Source organism: Papio anubis, chromosome 10, assembly GCF_008728515.1.
Source record: "Papio anubis isolate 15944 chromosome 10, Panubis1.0, whole genome shotgun sequence".
Lineage (NCBI taxonomy): Eukaryota > Metazoa > Chordata > Mammalia > Primates > Cercopithecidae > Papio > Papio anubis.
In genome coordinates, this window is record NC_044985.1 from 98905863 (window position 1) to 98924948 (window position 19086).

Consider the following 19086-nt stretch of genomic DNA (forward strand, 5'->3'; position numbering starts at 1 on the left):
TCTTGAAAGCCACTTCTTCTTTTTGCATATTGACATTTTTTCTTCCAAGCTGAATTTAATCCTGCAGTAATTCTTGATTACCCTAATTCACAGCAATCTTTTCCTTTCTAAACATCCAGTAGTTTTCATTGCCAATGCTGCCTACTTAATATTTATTTTCCTATTTTTTTTTTTTTTTTTTTGAGACGGAGTCTGGTGCTGTCGCCCAGGCTGGAGTGCAGTGGCCGGATCTCAGCTCACTGCAAGCTCCGCCTCCCAGGTTTACACCATTCTCCTGCCTCAGCCTCCCGAGTAGCTGGGACTACAGGCGCCCGCCACCTCGCCCGGCTAGTTTTTTGTATTTTTTAGTAGAGACGGGGTTTCACCGTGTTAGCCAGGATGGTCTCGATCTCCTGACCTCGTGATCCGCCCGTCTCGGCCTCCCAAAGTGCTGGGATTACAGGCTTGAGCCACCGCGCCCGGCCCTTATTTTCCTATTTGCACAATTGTGACATGTCACTATTAATAAATATTTGAGTTCCCATTATGTGCAAAGTACTGTGCCAAGATCTATACTTAACATTTTTACTTTAATTACATTTAACTTTTTGTTTTTAAAAATATATTATGGCCCGTAATCTATCTTGTGTGTTTCTTCACTTTACAATTCGATTGTAAGCAACCTGAGGTCAGAACACAGTCCTGCTCTTTACGCCCTAGGCACATCCTTATAGAATATAAATCTCCAGAAGCATCTTTTTTTACCATCTCCACATAGGGCAGCAATTTCAAAATAGTGAAAAGATCTTTTGATAGTTATGAAGCAGAAGTGTAGTGTTATAAAACTGGATTGGGAAACGCTTGTTTGCATGGACCTGGGTTCCCTGGGCATGTAACTCATCAATGAAGTCATCTTGGAAAAACACCAATTCAGGAAATTGTGAACACATCCTTCCTTAGACACTGCTCCAACAGGACTCTCTGAGAGGAGGTTTGCTCCTCTTCTCAGCTGTCCTAAAAATGTGTCTTCAATATAAGACATGAAGAATGGTGTGAGACTTCTGATATCCTGAGGATCACAGTGAAAGACTGAATGCTGAAAAGAAGGATAGGATGCTGGCAGGCACTGAAAGCCTGCAAGCTAACTCAGGTGAAAGCAAGTTCTTCTCTGTGATTATTCAAAGAATTAAATCCATTCTCTGGTTTGTTTTCACAGTGATGAGCAAGTCAAAAATGCACACTGATCTAAAATTATTTTTAAGTTGAAAAGAAAGGAAAAAGTAGCTCACAAACTTGAAGTAGCATAAGAATCACCTGGCGAGTTCTTCAAAATTTAAACTCTCTGGTCCTCAACACCATCCCACTCACCACCACCTCCAACTCCACCTCCACCTCCAGATGCCAAATCAGAAAGCCTAGGGTAATACTCTGCCATCTCTATTTCAGCAGACGTACTTAGATCATTTTGATTGAGGTAGAGTAGCTGGGTACATATGTTTGTCAATCTCCAAAATAGAGAAAAGACAAAAGAAAAATATTGGTAATAGCATGTGATTTCTGTATTATTTTCTCCTTAGTTTGCTCCATTTTCACTTCCCAAATTTTCCTAAACTATGTAAATCTTATTTTGGACAGTATGAAATTAGAGGGTTATGGCTAACCTTGCATTGAAAACCTTCATAGTATAAAGAGTAATTCTCTATTTTTAAAAGAAATATGGATTTTAAAAATCTGAAAATAAAATGGAGGATTGAAGAATGGGGTGTTTAAAAAGCCTAAGGAAATAGCTAGCTCTGATAGAGAAGTACACAGATTTCTTTTAGCCTCAGTTACTATTTCTCTTGGGCAATCAAGAGATCATGAAAAAGAAGACTGAAGTGGAAGTCTTAACACCAGAATTCCCTATCCAGCCACCAGCTCCTACTCATTAAAACCATCTCTCACACAGCTGCAGGAACACCTTCTAAACTATTGTCTAGTCCCAATGGTCCTGTTGTATTTGTTTGTACACATGTGTGTGCGTGTGTGCCTATGTGTGTGTATTTGCAAGTATTTGGTATATACATAGAAAAAAGTCCTAGCAAATGTACACTGAAATGTTAACAAAGGTTCTCTTTAGAGGGTGAGATTATGCAGGACTTCCATTTTTTACAATATACCACTCATATCTCATTATTTAATTTTTAATAATGAGCATGTATATCTAGAGTCAGAAAAATCTCTAAACATTTTTAAATAAAACTAATTTAGTTAAAAAAAATCCAATGGCTTCTCATCACCTTTAAAATAAAATCTAGGCCTGATGCGATGGCTCACACCTGTAATCCGCCCCAACACTTTGGGAGGCTGAGGGGAGTGGATCACTTGAGGTCAGGAGTTTGAGAACAGCCTGGCCAACATGGTGAAACCCTGTCTCTACTAAAAATACAAAAATTAGCTGGGCATGATAGTGTGCACCTGTAGTCCCAGCTCCTTGGGAGGCTGAGACAGGAGAATTGCTTGAACCCGGGAGGCAGAAGTTGTAGTGAGCCGAGATCACACCACTGTGCTCCAGTCTGGGCGACAGTGCAAGACTATCTCAAAAAATAGAAACAAAGTCTAATACTTTTGGTTTGGACCAAACAGCCTTATCTCTCAGTACTCAGCAAGCATCTTCCTCTTTCAGGCAAAAGAGATTCCAAATTCCTGGCACATCTAACTCTTTCACATTCTGTGTCCTCACTCACGTAAGCTGCTTTCTGGAAGAAATGGAACGACACTGGTTATCTAACTGACAAACTCCTACTCATTCTTCAAGACTCATGCTAAGTCTTAGCACTGAACTCCACATTGGAGCTAAGAAAAAAGAAAAGTTGGTAACCCTGATCCTGTTTTTACTTTAAATATTGATATTTTGTTCATCATAAGGTTTTGTATTAATTTTTATTTTGTAAAATACTCTCTTGAACTATCATTGATCTTGATCACTGAGTTTTTTCAAACCCTCTAATTTTGTAATGCACTTGCCTTGGTCCCAGGCAAAGTTGCTGACTCCAACTTCTTTGCTTCTGTCTTGGACCTACCTCCACTGTGGAATTTTTCACATTGCAATAGTTTCTGATATACTTATTGCTCTCCTATAGGCTTGATTGCTGTGAGGGCTCATGGCTTTCTTAATTAGTGCTTAATAGATGCAACAGGCGCCCTTTAAATATGTGATGATGGCAAGAATAAATGTGAAACTTTAATAATGTCTCTTAAAATTTCTTATTTTTGTTGCCATTTTTGAGATGGAGTTTCACTCTTGTTGCCTAGGCTAGAGTGCAATGGTATGATCTCAGCTCACTGCAACCTCTGCCTCCTGGGTTCAAGCAGTTCTCCTGCCTCAGCCTACCAAGTAGCTGGGATTACAGGTGCCCACCCCCAGGCCCAGCTAATTTTTTGTATTTTTAGTAGAGTTGGGGTTTCACCATGTTGGTCAGGCTGGTCTCGAACTCCTGACCTCAGGTGATCCACCCAGCTCAGCCTCCCAAACTGCTGGGATTATAGGCATGAGTCATGGCACCTGGCCCCATAAAGTATCTTAAAATTTCTGAGCCTCAGCTTCCTCATCTGACAAATGATGACAAGATGCTAGATTATCTTCATGATACTCAAGGATAGGTGCTATACTCTAAACATATATAGTATCATAAATAATACAGTATAGAAAATAATGTCCAACACTTTTATAGCTCTTACCATATAGCAGGCACTAATCTAAGTATACCAAGTTTTTGTTTAGCTTAGTTTTGTTTCATTTTTGCTATTTACTTTTCAGATCCAGGTAAATCTGACATTAGCCAGGCATGTTGGCTAATGTAACCTGTAGTACCTGTAACCCCAGCTACTCAGGAGGCTGAGGCAGGAGAATCACTTGAACCCGGGTGGCAGAGGTTGCAGTGAGCCGAAATCGTGCCACTGCACTCCAGCCTGGGTGACAGAGAGAGACTCCATCTCAAAAAAATATATATGTTATAAAGATATTATAAATATTCAACCATTCATCTTTACTTATCGGATAGACTTGGACATTAGTGCTCCCTATCTGACAGGAGGCCCTGTCTGAGAAAAGGCCCTCTGCTCTTATGAAGGAAAGAGAAAAGGAGTAAAAAGCCAAGAGACATTTGTACGGCCAATTTCACTGAGACAATCACCTTTGGGAAGCTTGCCAGGTAGATCACACAATGTAGGGATGATACAGGATGGAGAGAAAATACCCTTCCTTACTCTTAATTTTTCTACTTGTTAAAATTAAGTTTTATTGTACTTCAGATATTTCCTATTCTCTGATGCAATTCTGTATACTGAGCCTAAGAGGGTATTAGTTGAGAAATCTTGTCATCGTGTTAGCTGGAATTAGGGCGTGGCCATCCACATTGCATGAGAATCAGGCCAGGATCTGGGGGAGATGGACCACTGGCAGCAGGAGCTGTAGTCATCCCTGTGAGTGAGTGATTGCAGCCGTGTCCACATCTGCCTCCCCTCTGTGTGCTTCAGGCAGCTCTGCACGGGACACTGGAGGAAACAGGGTCCCAATCAAATCCCAATCTCAGTTTCTACGGCTTCCACAGAATTTATCTCCAGGTTGGTATTTGAAGGGTCAGTAATGTTTCCCAAAAAGTCACTGACTACAATCTGCTGATGGAGGAAGTACAAGATGGGTCTTTGGCCGTGAAATTCAAAAGCTGTTCCAAAATTTTCTGAAAGTTCTTAAGCAAGAAGTAGGCGGTTAAATCTCCTACACAAAAATCTCTCCTACATATTTGGAACTCTTTCATATTTGTGATGGAAATTCCCAGGTGGATCTTGCTGGGAAGGAGTGATGGAGCTTTACATTCATTTTCTTTCCCCCTATATGGGCATTATAGACATTATTTTGATCCCATAGTCAGATTTACCTGTATCTGAAAAGTAAATAGCAAACCAAAACAAACTAGCTCCTTGTCCCTTACCCATCTCAGACTCACATCGAGTTTTTCTTACTATCATTGGGTGAATTTTGTAATCCAGTCCCCCATATCCGTCTTCCAAATTGTATCAGATTCTGACCTGTTGCATTGCGACTTTGTTCCCTGTTAGGAATCATGCAGTACCTTGTGAGTACGGTGGTATGATGTGATTTCTGCTATTAATGTACTATCCATCCAATGAGTGAGTCAAGATTGAAGCATCAAACGCTCAAAGACCTTTATAAGCCAATACTTCAACAAGAGAGATATAAAGGAAAATTGATTGGGGTTTGAGTGATCAGACAAGGCTAAATGGGAACGCCTTGGATGTGAGCTTGGCTTTTAACTGGCATTCAGGCAGAAATATAAGGACATGCCTCAACGTGGGAGTGAGAATGAGAGATGTGGAGGACATTCAGACACTTCCTCCTTAAGCACAGGCATTCTACTGCAGAACAGCATGAACACAAAGTTGGAAGAATCCTGAATTTGAAGGTCTTGAAAGTCAGACAATGAGAAGGTGAAACCTAATGGGCTCAAACAGTATTTTAGGAAGATTATTTGATGATGAAACATGGAAAGAGTTGGAGGTAGGTGCGCACACACACGCGCGCGCACACACACACACACACACGCACTTTTACAGTCACAAAGCTATGAAGCAATCCAAGCATGAGACAATGGGATCTTGAACCAAGGGGTGGCAGGAAGGGTGGAAGGGCAGAGTAACTCTGCGACACATTGCACAGATGGATTCTGACTTGCATGCCAGCGGTTATGGGAGGTAAAGGAAGGGAGTAGTCAAGGATGATTCAGATGTTTCCAACCTGAAAGACTAACTAGTGTTGCTGGTACTCATGAGAATGCAGAAACTGGATTGGGCAATCCATGGCAAAAGACAAATGATGATGAATCCTGAGCTTCTCAGAACAACAACAACAACAAAAAACCTATGGAGATTCTGAGCCAATCAAGATAGCAAACAGTGGCCTGAGTTTCTGTGGTCTCAGCTATCATTACAGGCTGGAGAGCAGGGTGCAGCCTGAATCCCGCACTCCGTGTGCGCCTCCTTAGTCCTCACTTCCTGAAAAACATACCACAGGAAAAGTCAAAAGAGCAAGAGCAACGCCAGAACACACCTCACCTCTTTTGACTTTCACAGCCCTCATCAGTGACGCCCCCGCAGGCTCTTTCAACGCGAAGACTGTACAATAGCTCCTCTACCAATCTTGTGTATAATTCGGAGTCGCTGATAACATGCATGGATCCCACAAAACCACTTGCTGATCAACAATTTCAATCTTCCTTCTCAGATTTTTTTCCCCAGAGCTACTAACAAGTAGAAAAACAACTTGAGTTCATGTTTACAGCAATGCTCAATATATGATAGTGCTAATAAGTGGTATGAGGAAGAAAAATGAGTTACTGTAATGAACCAGACCTCAGGACTGCCATCGGTGGCACCCATGACCTAAATAAAACCACCTGTCTGCAGGTATCTTGTTCAAAAATCCAGGCTCCAGCACATAATAACCATGTGAACATCGGTAAATTACTTAACGCATTTTTCTGTCTCAATTTTCTCATCTTTAAAATAGGGACAATCCTATTGCATGGCCCAAAGAAATGATGTGAGTATTAACTAAGGCATGCAAAGTACTCAGCCCAGTGTCTGACACATAGTAAAGCCTTCAATAAATGTTCATCCCTGTTATTACTTTTATGCATCCCTGAAGATAAAGGGTATACTTTGGAGGCAAAAAAAAGTCATGCCAAAAATGTTGGACATCCTTGCATTTACCAAAGCTGTTGAGTAACATCTGGATGGGTGCTATTTAGTATAACTCTGTGATAATATAAATCTGGATATAATTCAGTTTGTGGATGGCTCCTGCCTTCCACCAGTCCTGATTTTCAAATGTGAGATGGGCTGAATTTCTTATCCGCAGAGAGCCCAGGAATGTTAGAAAGTGACAGCCTTGAGATAGTTGGGGCTTAATGCAATGTATGGTCATATTTGCACAGTATGATTTCCATTGCACTTTTAGAGGTATTTAGGGAACAATAGAAAAACATTGTTTTTCAGTAACTTCACAAAAGTGTGACTTCTTATTTGACATGACTACTTTTGTTTGGAGTCTACTTATCTCATTCTGTCAGGGTTTTACTGTACTTGAAAAATAGTTGCATAGTAATTAGGGACGGCTTGCCTGAACATTCATGGGTATGTATGTATTAAAGGGAGACAAAATAAGCTTGCTGCATGTTACAGCTTGGCTTAGTCTAAGTGTGTCTTGTGGAGATTTGTGCTGTTTTGTTGGCCCTTGTTCCTAAACAGGGTTTTTCGGCTTTAACATTTGCCTCTTGACAAGCTGCTGCATGTGGAGATTGTAAGAGATTGAAACTACTTCAAACTTGGCACCTCAGCTCATTTCTTCCCTGTTTGAATGAGAAGAATTAGGGCCTGCCTGCCAGGCTTAAAAGGTTTTCTTTACCTGGGATTTATTATTTGCAGAGGCTAGTTACCTAAGCCGTTTGTTGCAACACAAAAGGGAGTGAGTGAAGTCAGGTGATGTTGGGAATATGTATGTTATCTGGACCAGCACCCCTGGTGTCAGGGATTGCAGCTGGTTCCCTCTCATCAAAAATGCAGACTTCTCCAGATGCCCCACAATCAAAAAGACTATGAAGGGAATCCTTTAACTTGCTAATTATAATTGTTCTAAATGAGTTATCAAGTCCTACAGACCTGCCTGGCTCCTCTGGGAACAGAATGTACCCACAGTATTACAGAACAGAAGTTGTTGTGGGATCCATGCATGTTGTCATGACTCCAGTGCCTGAATTGGTAAGAGGAGCTATTGTACAGTCTTCATGTTGAAAGAACCTGCGGGGCATCTCACTGATGAGAGTTGTGAAAGTCAGAGGAGTGAGGTGTGTTCTGGCGTCGCTCTTGCTGCTGACTTTTCCTGTGGTATGTTTTCAGGGAAGTGAGGGCGAGGGCGTGAGTGTAGGATTTCAGACTGCACCCTGCTCTCCTGCACACCCATGATCTAATGATGAAAACTAAGGGACCCACCACGGCTGAGTTTCATCTAGAGGTGGATTCTAGAGTTCCATCTTCGCTTCTCTATTGCCCCACTAGCACGATAGCCCACAAGTGATTTTAACTCTATTAAAGAGGACCTAATTTCTATGATACTTCAGCTACAATGATTCATGAAGAATTAGTTGGACACAGGTAGCATTGAATATTAATAGTTAGGATAACTCTTAATACATACATTGGAATGCACCTACTCCCCATATTTCTTGATTTCATAATTGAGACAAAGCAGGGGTGCTTCTATTCCTAGTTTCTAATTTTAGTTCACTTTTACAAAATGTAAATGATGCAATGTGAAAAATTAGTACTGACTAACAGATGTAAGAAATGTGAGTTCATGAGCTTAAAACCAGATTCTGGAGCCAGACTGCTTGGTTTCAAATCCTGACACCACTACTTATTAACTGTACCATCTTGGTCAAGTTACTTAATTTCTCTGTGCATTAGTTTTCTTAACTGAGATGAATAATACAGTCACCACCTTACTAAGTGTCTGGTATACAGTATGAGATCAAGAAATATTTTTATTATGATGAATTATTGGCCAATTGTAATCTTTCAGCATAAAAGACATATATGAGAAACAAAGAAAAACAAGAGCAATTTAAAAAAACAGGATAAAAGCATCTAAATCTAAACTGACATCTCAAAGTTATTCTCTTTCTACTACAAAAGCGGGGGAAAAGGCCAGGTTTGGTGGCTCACGCCTGTAATGCCAGCACTTTGGGAGGCCGAGGCGATGGATCACGAGGTTGGGAGTTCAAGACCAGCCCGACCAAGATGGTGAAACACCGTCTCTACTAAAAATACAAAAATTAGCCGGTGTGGTGGCAGGTTGCCTGTAATCCCAGCTACTTGGGTGGCTGAGGCAGAGTATTGCTTGAACCTGGGAAAATTGCTAGTTAGCATATTAACTATTTAAGAGTATTTGTCCTACTTATATGATATTCCTGAAGCCCATGCTACTTAAGATACGTACAAATATATAAATGGATTATTTCTGAGGCCCATGCTACTTAAGATATGAACGAACATATAAACTCCAACAGTATACGATGGAGCCAATCTGTTATAAATAGCTAATATACACATAATATGAAGAGAGCAAAATTATGCTATTTTTATGAACAATCTAATAAAATCTCATCAATAACTCAAATGACTTGAGAAAAAATCATTTAGAAATAAAGTACTATTGGCCGGGTGTGGTGACTCACGCCTGTAATCCCAGCATTTTGGGAGGCCAAGGTGGGCGAATCACGAGGTCAGGAGATCGAGACCATCCTGGCTAACACGGTGAAATCCCGTCTTTACTAAAAATACAAAAAAAAAATTAGCTGGGCGTGGTGGCGGGCACCTGTAGTCCCAGCTACTCGGGAGGCTGACTCAGGAGAATGGTGTGAACCCGGGAGGCAGAGCTTGCAGTGACTTGAGATCATGCCACTATACTCCAGCCTGGGTGACAGAACGAGACTCCGTCTCAACAAAACAAAACAAAACAGAAATAAATTACTATTTAAATGTAAGGAATTATTTAGTCTAGCACCAAGAGTTCAAATGCTTTCCACTAACTGAATTAACATTTTCTTTTGAATTAGCCTATTGTGCATGATTCATGTAAATTCTGCTTTGGTTCTCATCTGATTTCTTAGAACTGGGTGATTCAAAAACACTGTAATTATTTTTAAAAGTCACTAACTTTTTACTCTCTTTACAAAATAACTCAGCATTGTCTTCTTTTACATAGCAAATTACCGCAATTTTTGTGAAATACAATCTGATTTATAGAAATTTGATTTACAAGAAGCTTTTTAGGAGATGGCTGCTTTGTGAAGCAAGAAGCATCTGGTTTGACTTTTCCTCCTCTTTTAAGAAAACTGGCTTCACAGGGAAAAAACAAAAACAAAAACAGCATTCGTCAAACCGCTGGGGTTAAAACCCTCATTCCCCTCAGTTTTGAGGACTTTTCTTAGTCCTTTCTACTTTTTCATTCTGGATCCAAAAGAAAATAACGGAGTGTCAGGCATTCTGCCCATTTTACAACTTGACAGTTACTAAATGTAACTGAAAGAGCACTAATTAGAGAACAATCTTCTCTTGAACTAAATGTGTTGACACACTTACACCCCTCAAATATCAGCCCTAAAGAGAGAGAAGAGATGTGTATACTACTCTGGATTTTCATTTGTTCAGTTGATCAAATACAAGACTATGGTTTCCATTACAAAAGTAAAGAATGATGTAGCGCTAGGTTGCTGCTTGTTTGTGTTGTGCATATCATGGCAAAATGCATGAAATGAATAATCAATGGGTCAAAATTTTAAAAAGCCTAAAATATTTTCTGGCTTCTACAAGCTTCGTATTTTTCTACATAATATTACAAACTCAACTTGCTGACCAACTTGAAAATCTAGGGTAAAAAACACACAAATTGTTCGTATTGATCCTTCCAAGTGAAAACACTATACACACACACACACACAAAAAAAACTGAAATGAAACACTAAAGTGGTACCAAAATAAATTTTAACTAGAATCTGAAAATTAGGGAAAGAAACAAATTTCATTTACTTACAAGTTGGTTTTGCAGTTGGAGGAAATTTGGTCCGGGTGATAGCCAAAATTATGAAAATAATAACTGGCCAGAAGATCAAGACAAGTGTCCAAAGCTGCAACATAATGGTAGAAAAAACGGTTAGTTTTATTGTTGAACCAAAGATTTTTAAGACCTGACTACAAAAAATGTGTCATACTATAATATTTCAACACAAGCTGAATATTTGACCAACTGTAGATATTATTAATAAAAAATGAATGATTTTTTAAATATGTAAAAGACCTGTAAATGCACAGAAGAATGATTTTTCCAGGCTTAAAACCACGAAATAATCTTCTGAAGACTTCTTTTGGATCACCTCTCTTGACTGCCCCAATCATGATTATATTAAAATTAAACCTGATTGGTTACTTCATTCCTTAAAAATCCTTTAGAATTTCCCACTTCCCTTGGATAAGACACAATGTTCTAAACAGGGCATACGGAACCCAAAGTAATTTCAACCTATGCCTATTTTAGCCTTTTCAATGTCAGCATTCTACGCTCTGTCATAAAGACTGGTGTGTGACATGGGTCATGACCCATAAATAATGTTGAATAAATGAACCTAAGAATGGACCAACGGAGAAATAATTGAGTCAATGAGTGAGGGAGTAAAAAGGAACTTCAAGTCCCATGTAGTTCCACGTACTCCTTAATGTCTTGCGTGTCTGCTTCTATCATAGAATTTACACTGTTATAATGATTTTTTTTGCCCACTTCCCAAATAAACTGGCCGTTCATTTATGGTAGGGGCAGTGTCTTATTGATACCTAAATTTCTACCACTAGATGAAAACTAGATGCTCAAAAACACATACTGCATTGAAATTGCTTTTTTTTTTTTTTTTTTTGAGATGGAGTCTTGCTCTGTCGCCCAGGCTTGGAGTGCAGTGGCACGATCTTGGCTCGCTGCAACCTCTGCCTCCCAGGTTCAAGCAATTCTCTGCCTCAGCCTCCTGAGTAGCTGGGGTTACAGGCACCCGCCACCATGCTTGGCTAATTTTTGTATCTTTATTAGATATGAGGTTTTGCTATCTTGGCCAGGCTGGTCTTGAACTCCTGACCTTGTGATCCACCTGCCTTGGCCTCCCAAAGTGCTGGGATTACCGGTGTGAGCCACCGCACCCGGCCTGAAATTTCTATTAGAGAATTTCACTTTAAGTAGTTTATGAGCTGGTTTTCCTCCCCATGTAGATATGATTCAGTTTGAAAAACACTAACTGCTTAATATTTTATAGATCTATATAATTGGCTCCAGAGCCATGAAAAACACATATTCACAAGAACATTAACTGTGATATGCAAATAGTTATGGTGTTCAAACCACACCACAGGGACAAATTTTGCATATACTTAATAAAGTGAAACTTGGAACTGCGTTTCTGTATAGTTTTGTGGTCAGACTTACCTTTCCTCTCCTACTTTTCAGAGACAATTTGCTTCAGCCAAATCTCAAACAATCTACCTGGAGCTCTTCCATTCACCAAAGCAATCCAAACCCCATAAATTACTCATCCTTAAATAGCTCCTAATGTACATTTGCTACTAAAATCTCCATTGCACATCCAAGAGTGCTGCTGTCCTCGCTGGTAGGCCTGTCTCATCAGCTTCTTAGACTTTGGGTATAAGGGTAAGTTTTCAAAAATGGAAGTTCACTATAGATCCAAGGAATCCAGAGGCACTGGGTTTGATCAGAGCTTGAAAAGCACCCATACAGACTGAACAACTTAATCTAAAACAGTGCTTCTCAAACATTTGGGTGGACTCCAAATCAACTTGGGATCTTGTAAACATACAGATTATGGTTCAGAAGATCTGAGGTGGGGGCTGAGATTCTACATTTCTAAGAGGCTCCCGGGTAGGTGATGCTGACACAGCTGATCCGTGGACTGCACCTTGAGGAGAGTGGATGTAGATGTATGCCACCCTGCCTATCTAACAGGAGTGTTCACAAAGTCCTGGAATATTTTTGTTGGAAAGTTTCTTTGGGATCACCTAATGAAGAGAATTCAGGACGTTTGTAAATTTGAATGGGAGAAAAAGAGGTTATATATTTATTTTATCTAGCTTGTTATTAACATTTAGTATTTCCATTAATGACGAATGTAGGGAATGAACCACAGTGTTGTTAGAAGTACCTGTGACTTTGTCACTAATAGAAATTATGGATATTTAAAAATCACATTAGAGTTGTTGCAGATACCTTAAAGTGCTATTTATACTCATTACTACATTAAAATTAGTTATGAATTCACCACTAGACCTTTGATTTAATGCATAATAAGGAGACACACATATTACCATATCACAAATTTGCTTTTTTTTCTTTGAGACGGAGTCTTGCTCTGTCGCCAGGCTGGAGTGCAATGGTGCGATCTCAGCTCACTGCAACCTCTGCCTCCTAGGTTCAAGCAATTCTCCTGCCTCAGTCTCAAGAGTAGCTGGGACTACAGGCGTGTGCCACCATGCCCAGCTAATTTTTGTATTTTTAGTAGAGACAGGGTTTCACAATGTAGCCCAGGATGGTCTCAATCTCTTAATCTCGTGATCTGCCCGCCTTGGCCTCCCAAAGTGCTGGGATTACAAGCGTTAGCCACCGTGCCCAGCCAAATTTGTTTTTTTAATACTCTGATAACTGAATTTCAGTATAATTGGTTTTATTTATAATCCTTTTTATTTTGTTTTACATGATGAATTTTAAAACATTATTCTTAAAGAGGCTGTAGGTTTGACCAGACTGCCAAAGCCATCCTAAGGTCCTGTAATCTGATCCAACTCTTATTTTGTATTTCCAGGTGCAGAAAGTTAGCATAACTTGTCCAAAGTCATATATCCAATTGTGAGGCAGAGCAGGGAACAAGGATCTGAATCCCAAGATATATAGGAGGCCAGAATTTTTTTTTATATATAATTATCGTACTGTTCTGAGCAGCAAATAAGAAAGCATTACAGAAATTATATTGCAAAAATATGAGTGCTACAGAAATGTAAGATGTGTTATTATTCTAGCCTCATCTCTGATTTATTTTGAAATTAGAGATTGTTCTTTAAAGATCCTGGATACAAGGTATCATCTTTATTTTATGTTTCTCATTTGAAATGTAGAGTAGAAAGAATTAAGGTTAAAAAATTAATGTTTGTGGATTTATCAGTTTTGTATTTGAGGCCATAGTTATTCTTTAAGGAAAGTATTCATCTGAGTAGCCTTGATGCCCCATAGCTACTTTAAGGAACATCTATTCATTTTCTATGGCAACTTCATGAGAATTCAGTGACTGAGATCAACTATACCAACATATCCACATTCAGATAAGGGGCATATATTGTATGGTATGTTTAAGTTGTCTTTTGCTTGATCTAATTTGTTGATTTCATGAGGATGTTTTGGTGAGTCTTAAAATTAATTTTAAACATGTTTTGAATCCAGACAAAAATGTAATATATACCAGAGACGTTTACGGCATTTTAGACTCTGTTGAAGGCAAAAACCACAGCCAGCCTATAAACAAATCTATTATTACAAGATTTCCCTGGGATTTCAGGTCAGGGAAAGGTTTAGAGAACATTTCTGCATACTGCATTTTAGAGGGATAATAAATACAAAGCCCTCTATACTACGGTCTCACAAATGTTAAGCTTGACAGGTTAATCACAAAAGCAAGAAATAAATAAAATTTAAATTTTCATAGCAGCAGTGTTGTTCACAACACCATTTTAAATATGATTATAAGCAACCTAGAAGCAAATGCGGTGCCAAGGATTCAAACTCTAAACCAATGAGCCATGACTTTTTTCTGTTTGTTTAGAGAAAGGGATAATATATTAATTTGACACACATAGACATCGGAGCTACTTGAGATGCTTGAGGAAAGCAATGTTTAAAGGTTTCATATTTTTGCTTAGAGTGTAATTATTTTACACTGTCTATAAATCTCCTTGGCATTCCACCCCCCTATACTGTTGGCATCAAAGGGTATGTGCACACTAAATAGTGTATAATTCCTTAGTGGGCCAGGGCATTGGTATCCTTTTATTTCTCCAGGATTTATTTTCTACTCACATGTACCATTCTGTTCTCTTTTTCTTCTTCTTTTCCTGAAAAATTCAATCCAAAAGTCCATAGGTAGGTCTAGCAAGGTAAGTGTACATACTAGTACTTGGGGAGCCACAGCGACCCAGTGAGGGAAGTGGGGACTTAGAAGGGTGAAGAGGACATGGGCACTGAAGCAGTGAGATGTGGGGTGTCAGAGCCCAAGTGGGGTGAAGAAGGTGTCAGTGCAAGAAGACAGGACAGAGGCAGTGGCAGGTGATTGATTTCATAAGAGCAGGTTGATGATAAAAGTAGATATATCCCCCATTAGGGGAGTCAGGCTTCCCACTATCCATCAGGGGAGTTATAACAATTGGAAAAGAAGGAAACTAGAATGAACTTGGTAGTGTTGGGTTAGAATGAGCAAAGTGGGCATAAACTCCTAATTCCCAAGTGTATAAAGAGACATAAAATGTAGATTAAAATGCGTGTGTGTATGATTTATTTTTTACTTTCTGGTTCCACAATTTATTTCTGCCTCATTGTATACCTTCTTTGTCCAATTCCTGAAAACACCTATTTTTCAAAAAAATCCTAGCTTCTTTTAGTAGACAACTGAGTGCTAGGTGTGATCATTGCTAGTGGGGTCTCACTATTTTCAATACTCGACATAGCTAAAGATGATATGTAGAAGATAGAGAGAGATGATACAAAAGGATAGATAGTTATATAGCTTGCTTGATTGATTGATGTAGACAGGTAGGTAGGTAGATTGATAGAAGCATGATGGATTTACTACAAAGGGATTGGCAATGAATGATGAGGACACATCCAAGAATACAGATACCAGCCTGTGGCTGCATTTAAACGTTAAAATATATTTGAAAATAAAATATATTTAATTAAGCAAACTAGGAATCCATGAATCTCTGCTGATGGAAACAAACACATAGGTAAACATAAACAAATTGAAAGCTTAATGAGGAATGCAGCACGTACCTACAAAATATTTCCCTACAAAATGGGACAAATTGTCATCACGCACAACCTAATGTGATGAAATGGAAAAAAGAGGATCATTTCTCTGACATTCTGCCAAAGATGAATAATAACCTGACTCAAAAAATAAAGAAACAACCGATACTTTACAAGACAATTGGTCATGAAGGTTCGAAAGTGTCAGGGTCGTGAAGGTCAAGGAAAAACTGAGAAACTGTTACAGACTAAAGGAGATGAGAGTCATGAAAACTAGATGCAGCACGTAATTCTAAACTGGATCCTTTTGCTGTACAAAGGCCACAGTTCCAACAACTGGTGAACCTTGAGTCTAAGGATTTGATGGTGGTATTTAGCTATGCTTATTTTGTAGAAAATTTACATTAAAGTATCTGGGGGTAATGGAGCACCCATCTCAAATTGTTCTAAAAAACAAAAAAAAAGTTATTTGCACTGTTCTTGCAACATTTCTTTAAATTTGTTTCAAAATAAAAAGTTTAGAAATTATTTAAAAGATTTCTGCATTTCTTTTTGAAAATCCAGACTAATTTTTAAAAGAATGCAAAAGATGAAGCAACAGAAAAAGAGATAAACACAAGCTTCACATCTAGAAACTCTATCCCGTTGCCTGCAAGTATTGAGGTTTGGAGAATTAATGATAATGTCAGGGCACATTTCAGTGACCTTGCAGTCACTAAGTCATGAACTCAAAATTACAAGTTTAAATCTTAAGCAATTCCTGGAATTAATCAAATGTAAATTCATTGCAATTTTTTCATTTAAAGCTAATCTGCAGTATCTATTAACGAAATCAAATTATCTAGTAATATTTTCCTCTGCACCTGCTAAGAACTATTATTTCAAGTATTTACAAATTTCAAAAACCCGATGTTCAAAAAAATTTGGGCAAAGCATATAATTTCAACTTCAGAATATCACTACTTTATTACGTTGTCGGAACCCTTTATTCTAATGAATGCTAGTCTATCTGATTCTATTTTTGTCTACCATTGTTATTATCTTACCATTTTCGCTAAACAGTAAAGAAAATAAGATACAGGTGAAATTTAAGTAAACAAGTCTAACTATATATTTTTTAAATTATATGAAACTAAACTACTGTTTGGAGACTCTGTGAATTTAATTACTACATCTTATTATCCTAGAGCAGAAGTAACAGACTGGCGGTAGAAAGATCACATCAGACTCACAGAGCGGTTTTGTTTCTTGCACATGGTTTTGTTATTGTTTTCAATGAAATGTGAATGCCTTTAAATGGGGAAAGTACTCTCTAGTTCATCTTAGATGTCACCATTCCCCACTTTTTAATGAAGTGCTTGGTGCACTTTACCTATACATTACATATTTTGTCCCTACAGACATTTGAGTTTGTGCCTTTATACTAGAGTAACCTGAGGCTGGTTATGTCAAAAATAAATGATACTCAGCAGGGCATGGTGGCCAACGCCTGTAATCCCAGCACTTTGGGAGGCCGAGGCGGGGGGATTGCTTGAGGTCAGGAATTTGAGACCAGCCTGGTCAACATGGTGAAAATCCGTCTCTACTGAAAATACAAAAATTAGCCGAGCATGGTGGCATGTGCTTGTAGTCTCAGCTACTCAGGAGGCTGAGGCAGAAGAATCATTTGAACCCAAGAGGTGGAGGTTGCAGTGAGCCAAGATCTCACTACTGCACTCCAGTCTGGATGACACAGTGAGACGCCGTCTCAAAAAAAAAAAAAAATTAATAAAAAAAAGAATGATATGATACTGAATATCAGTACAATTTCTATATTTGAATAGGATTTCTTTTGCCTCGATCCAAAAACAAAAACAAAAGGCTAAGATGAAGAGTTTTCATTCCTCTTCATATCATCATAGTTTTGGAGAGTTTTAAGGAAATTTAGAGTATACATATAAATATATGTAAAACAGTAACCATTTATTTAAGATGTACACATAAATACAACAAAAAATTATTGAGCATCTACTATGGACCAGACACTGGAGATATAGCAATGTAAGTTTTCAGTCTTTTGAGAAAGGGAAACAAAAAAATAATTACAACTAATTTGCATTTCTCTATGATTAGTGAGGATGAGCATTCTTATATGTTTGTTGGCCACTTGTATGTGATCTTTTGAGAAGCATCTGTTCATGTCTTTTGCCAATTTTTTAAATGGGATTATTTGCTTTTTGCTTGCTGATTTAAGTTTGTATAGATTCTGGATATTAGACTTCTGTTGCATGCAGAGTTTGAGAGTATTTTCTCCCATTCTTTAGGTTATCTGTTTCCTCAATTGAGATATATATATATAATTTTTTTTTTTTTTTGAGACCAATTCTTGCTCTGTTGCCCAGGGTAGAGTGGCATGATCTCAGCTCACTGCAACCTCCACCTCCCAGGTTCAAGCAAGTCTCCTGCCTCAGCCTCCCAAGTAGCTGTGATTACAGGCATGTGCCACCACGCCCGGCTCATTTTTGTATTTTTAGTAGAGACGGGGTTTTACCATGTTGACCAGGCTACTCTTGAACTCTTGACCTCAGGTGATCTGCCAGCCTTGGCCTCCCAAAATGCTGGGATTACAGGCATGAGCCACCACTCCCGGCTGATGATTTCTTTGGCTGGGCAGAAGCTCTTTAGCTTAATTAGGTCCCATTTATCAATTTGTGGTTTTGTTACAATTGCTTTTGGGGACTTAGCCAAAAATGATTTGCCAAGGCCAATATCAAGAAGGGTATTTCCTACATTTTCTTTTAGGATTTTTAGAGTTTGAGGTCTTACATTTAACTCCCTAATCCATCTTGAGTTAATTTTTATATATGGGGAAAGGTAGGGGCCCAGTTTTATTAACCTGCATATGGCTGGTCAGTTATCCCAGCACCTCTTATTGAATAGGGAGTCCTTTCCCCCATTGCTTGGTTTTGCGAGCCTTGTCAAAGATCAGGTGGTTGTGAGTATGGTGCTTTCTTTCTCAGTTTCCAATTCTGTTCAGTTGTTATATGCACCTGTTTCTGGACCAGTGTCATGCTGTTTTGGCCTCACATAAGTCAGAATGGCCATCATTAAAAAGTAAAAAAAAAAAAAAAAAATCAAAACAATGATGACAAAAAAAAAAAAACAGATGCTGGCGAGGCTTCAGAGAATAGGGAACACTTATCTACTGTTGATGGGAGTATAAATCAGTTCAGCCACTGTGGAAAGCAGTTTGGAGATTTCTCAAAAGAACCTAAAACAAAGCTACCATTTAACCTTGCAATCCCTTTACTGGGCATATAACCAGAGGAAAAAAGATCATTATACCAAAAAGATACATACACTCATATGTTCATCACCTTGCTACTAACAATAGCAAAGACACGAAATCAACCTACCTGTCCATCAATGGTGAATTGGATAAAGAAAAT

General features: G+C 38.7%; 1 protein-coding gene across 1 annotated transcript in view; it reads right to left on the reverse strand.

Moving 5' to 3' along the window:
* ABCA12 (ATP binding cassette subfamily A member 12) overlaps positions 1-19086 on the reverse strand; it is a 307782-nt gene that overhangs the window by 174808 nt on the left and 113888 nt on the right. Inside the window, exon 3 of the mRNA XM_021923961.2 lies at positions 10631-10724. Within this exon, the coding sequence (XP_021779653.2) occupies positions 10631-10724 (94 nt within the window). The remainder of the gene's footprint in view (positions 1-10630; positions 10725-19086) is intronic.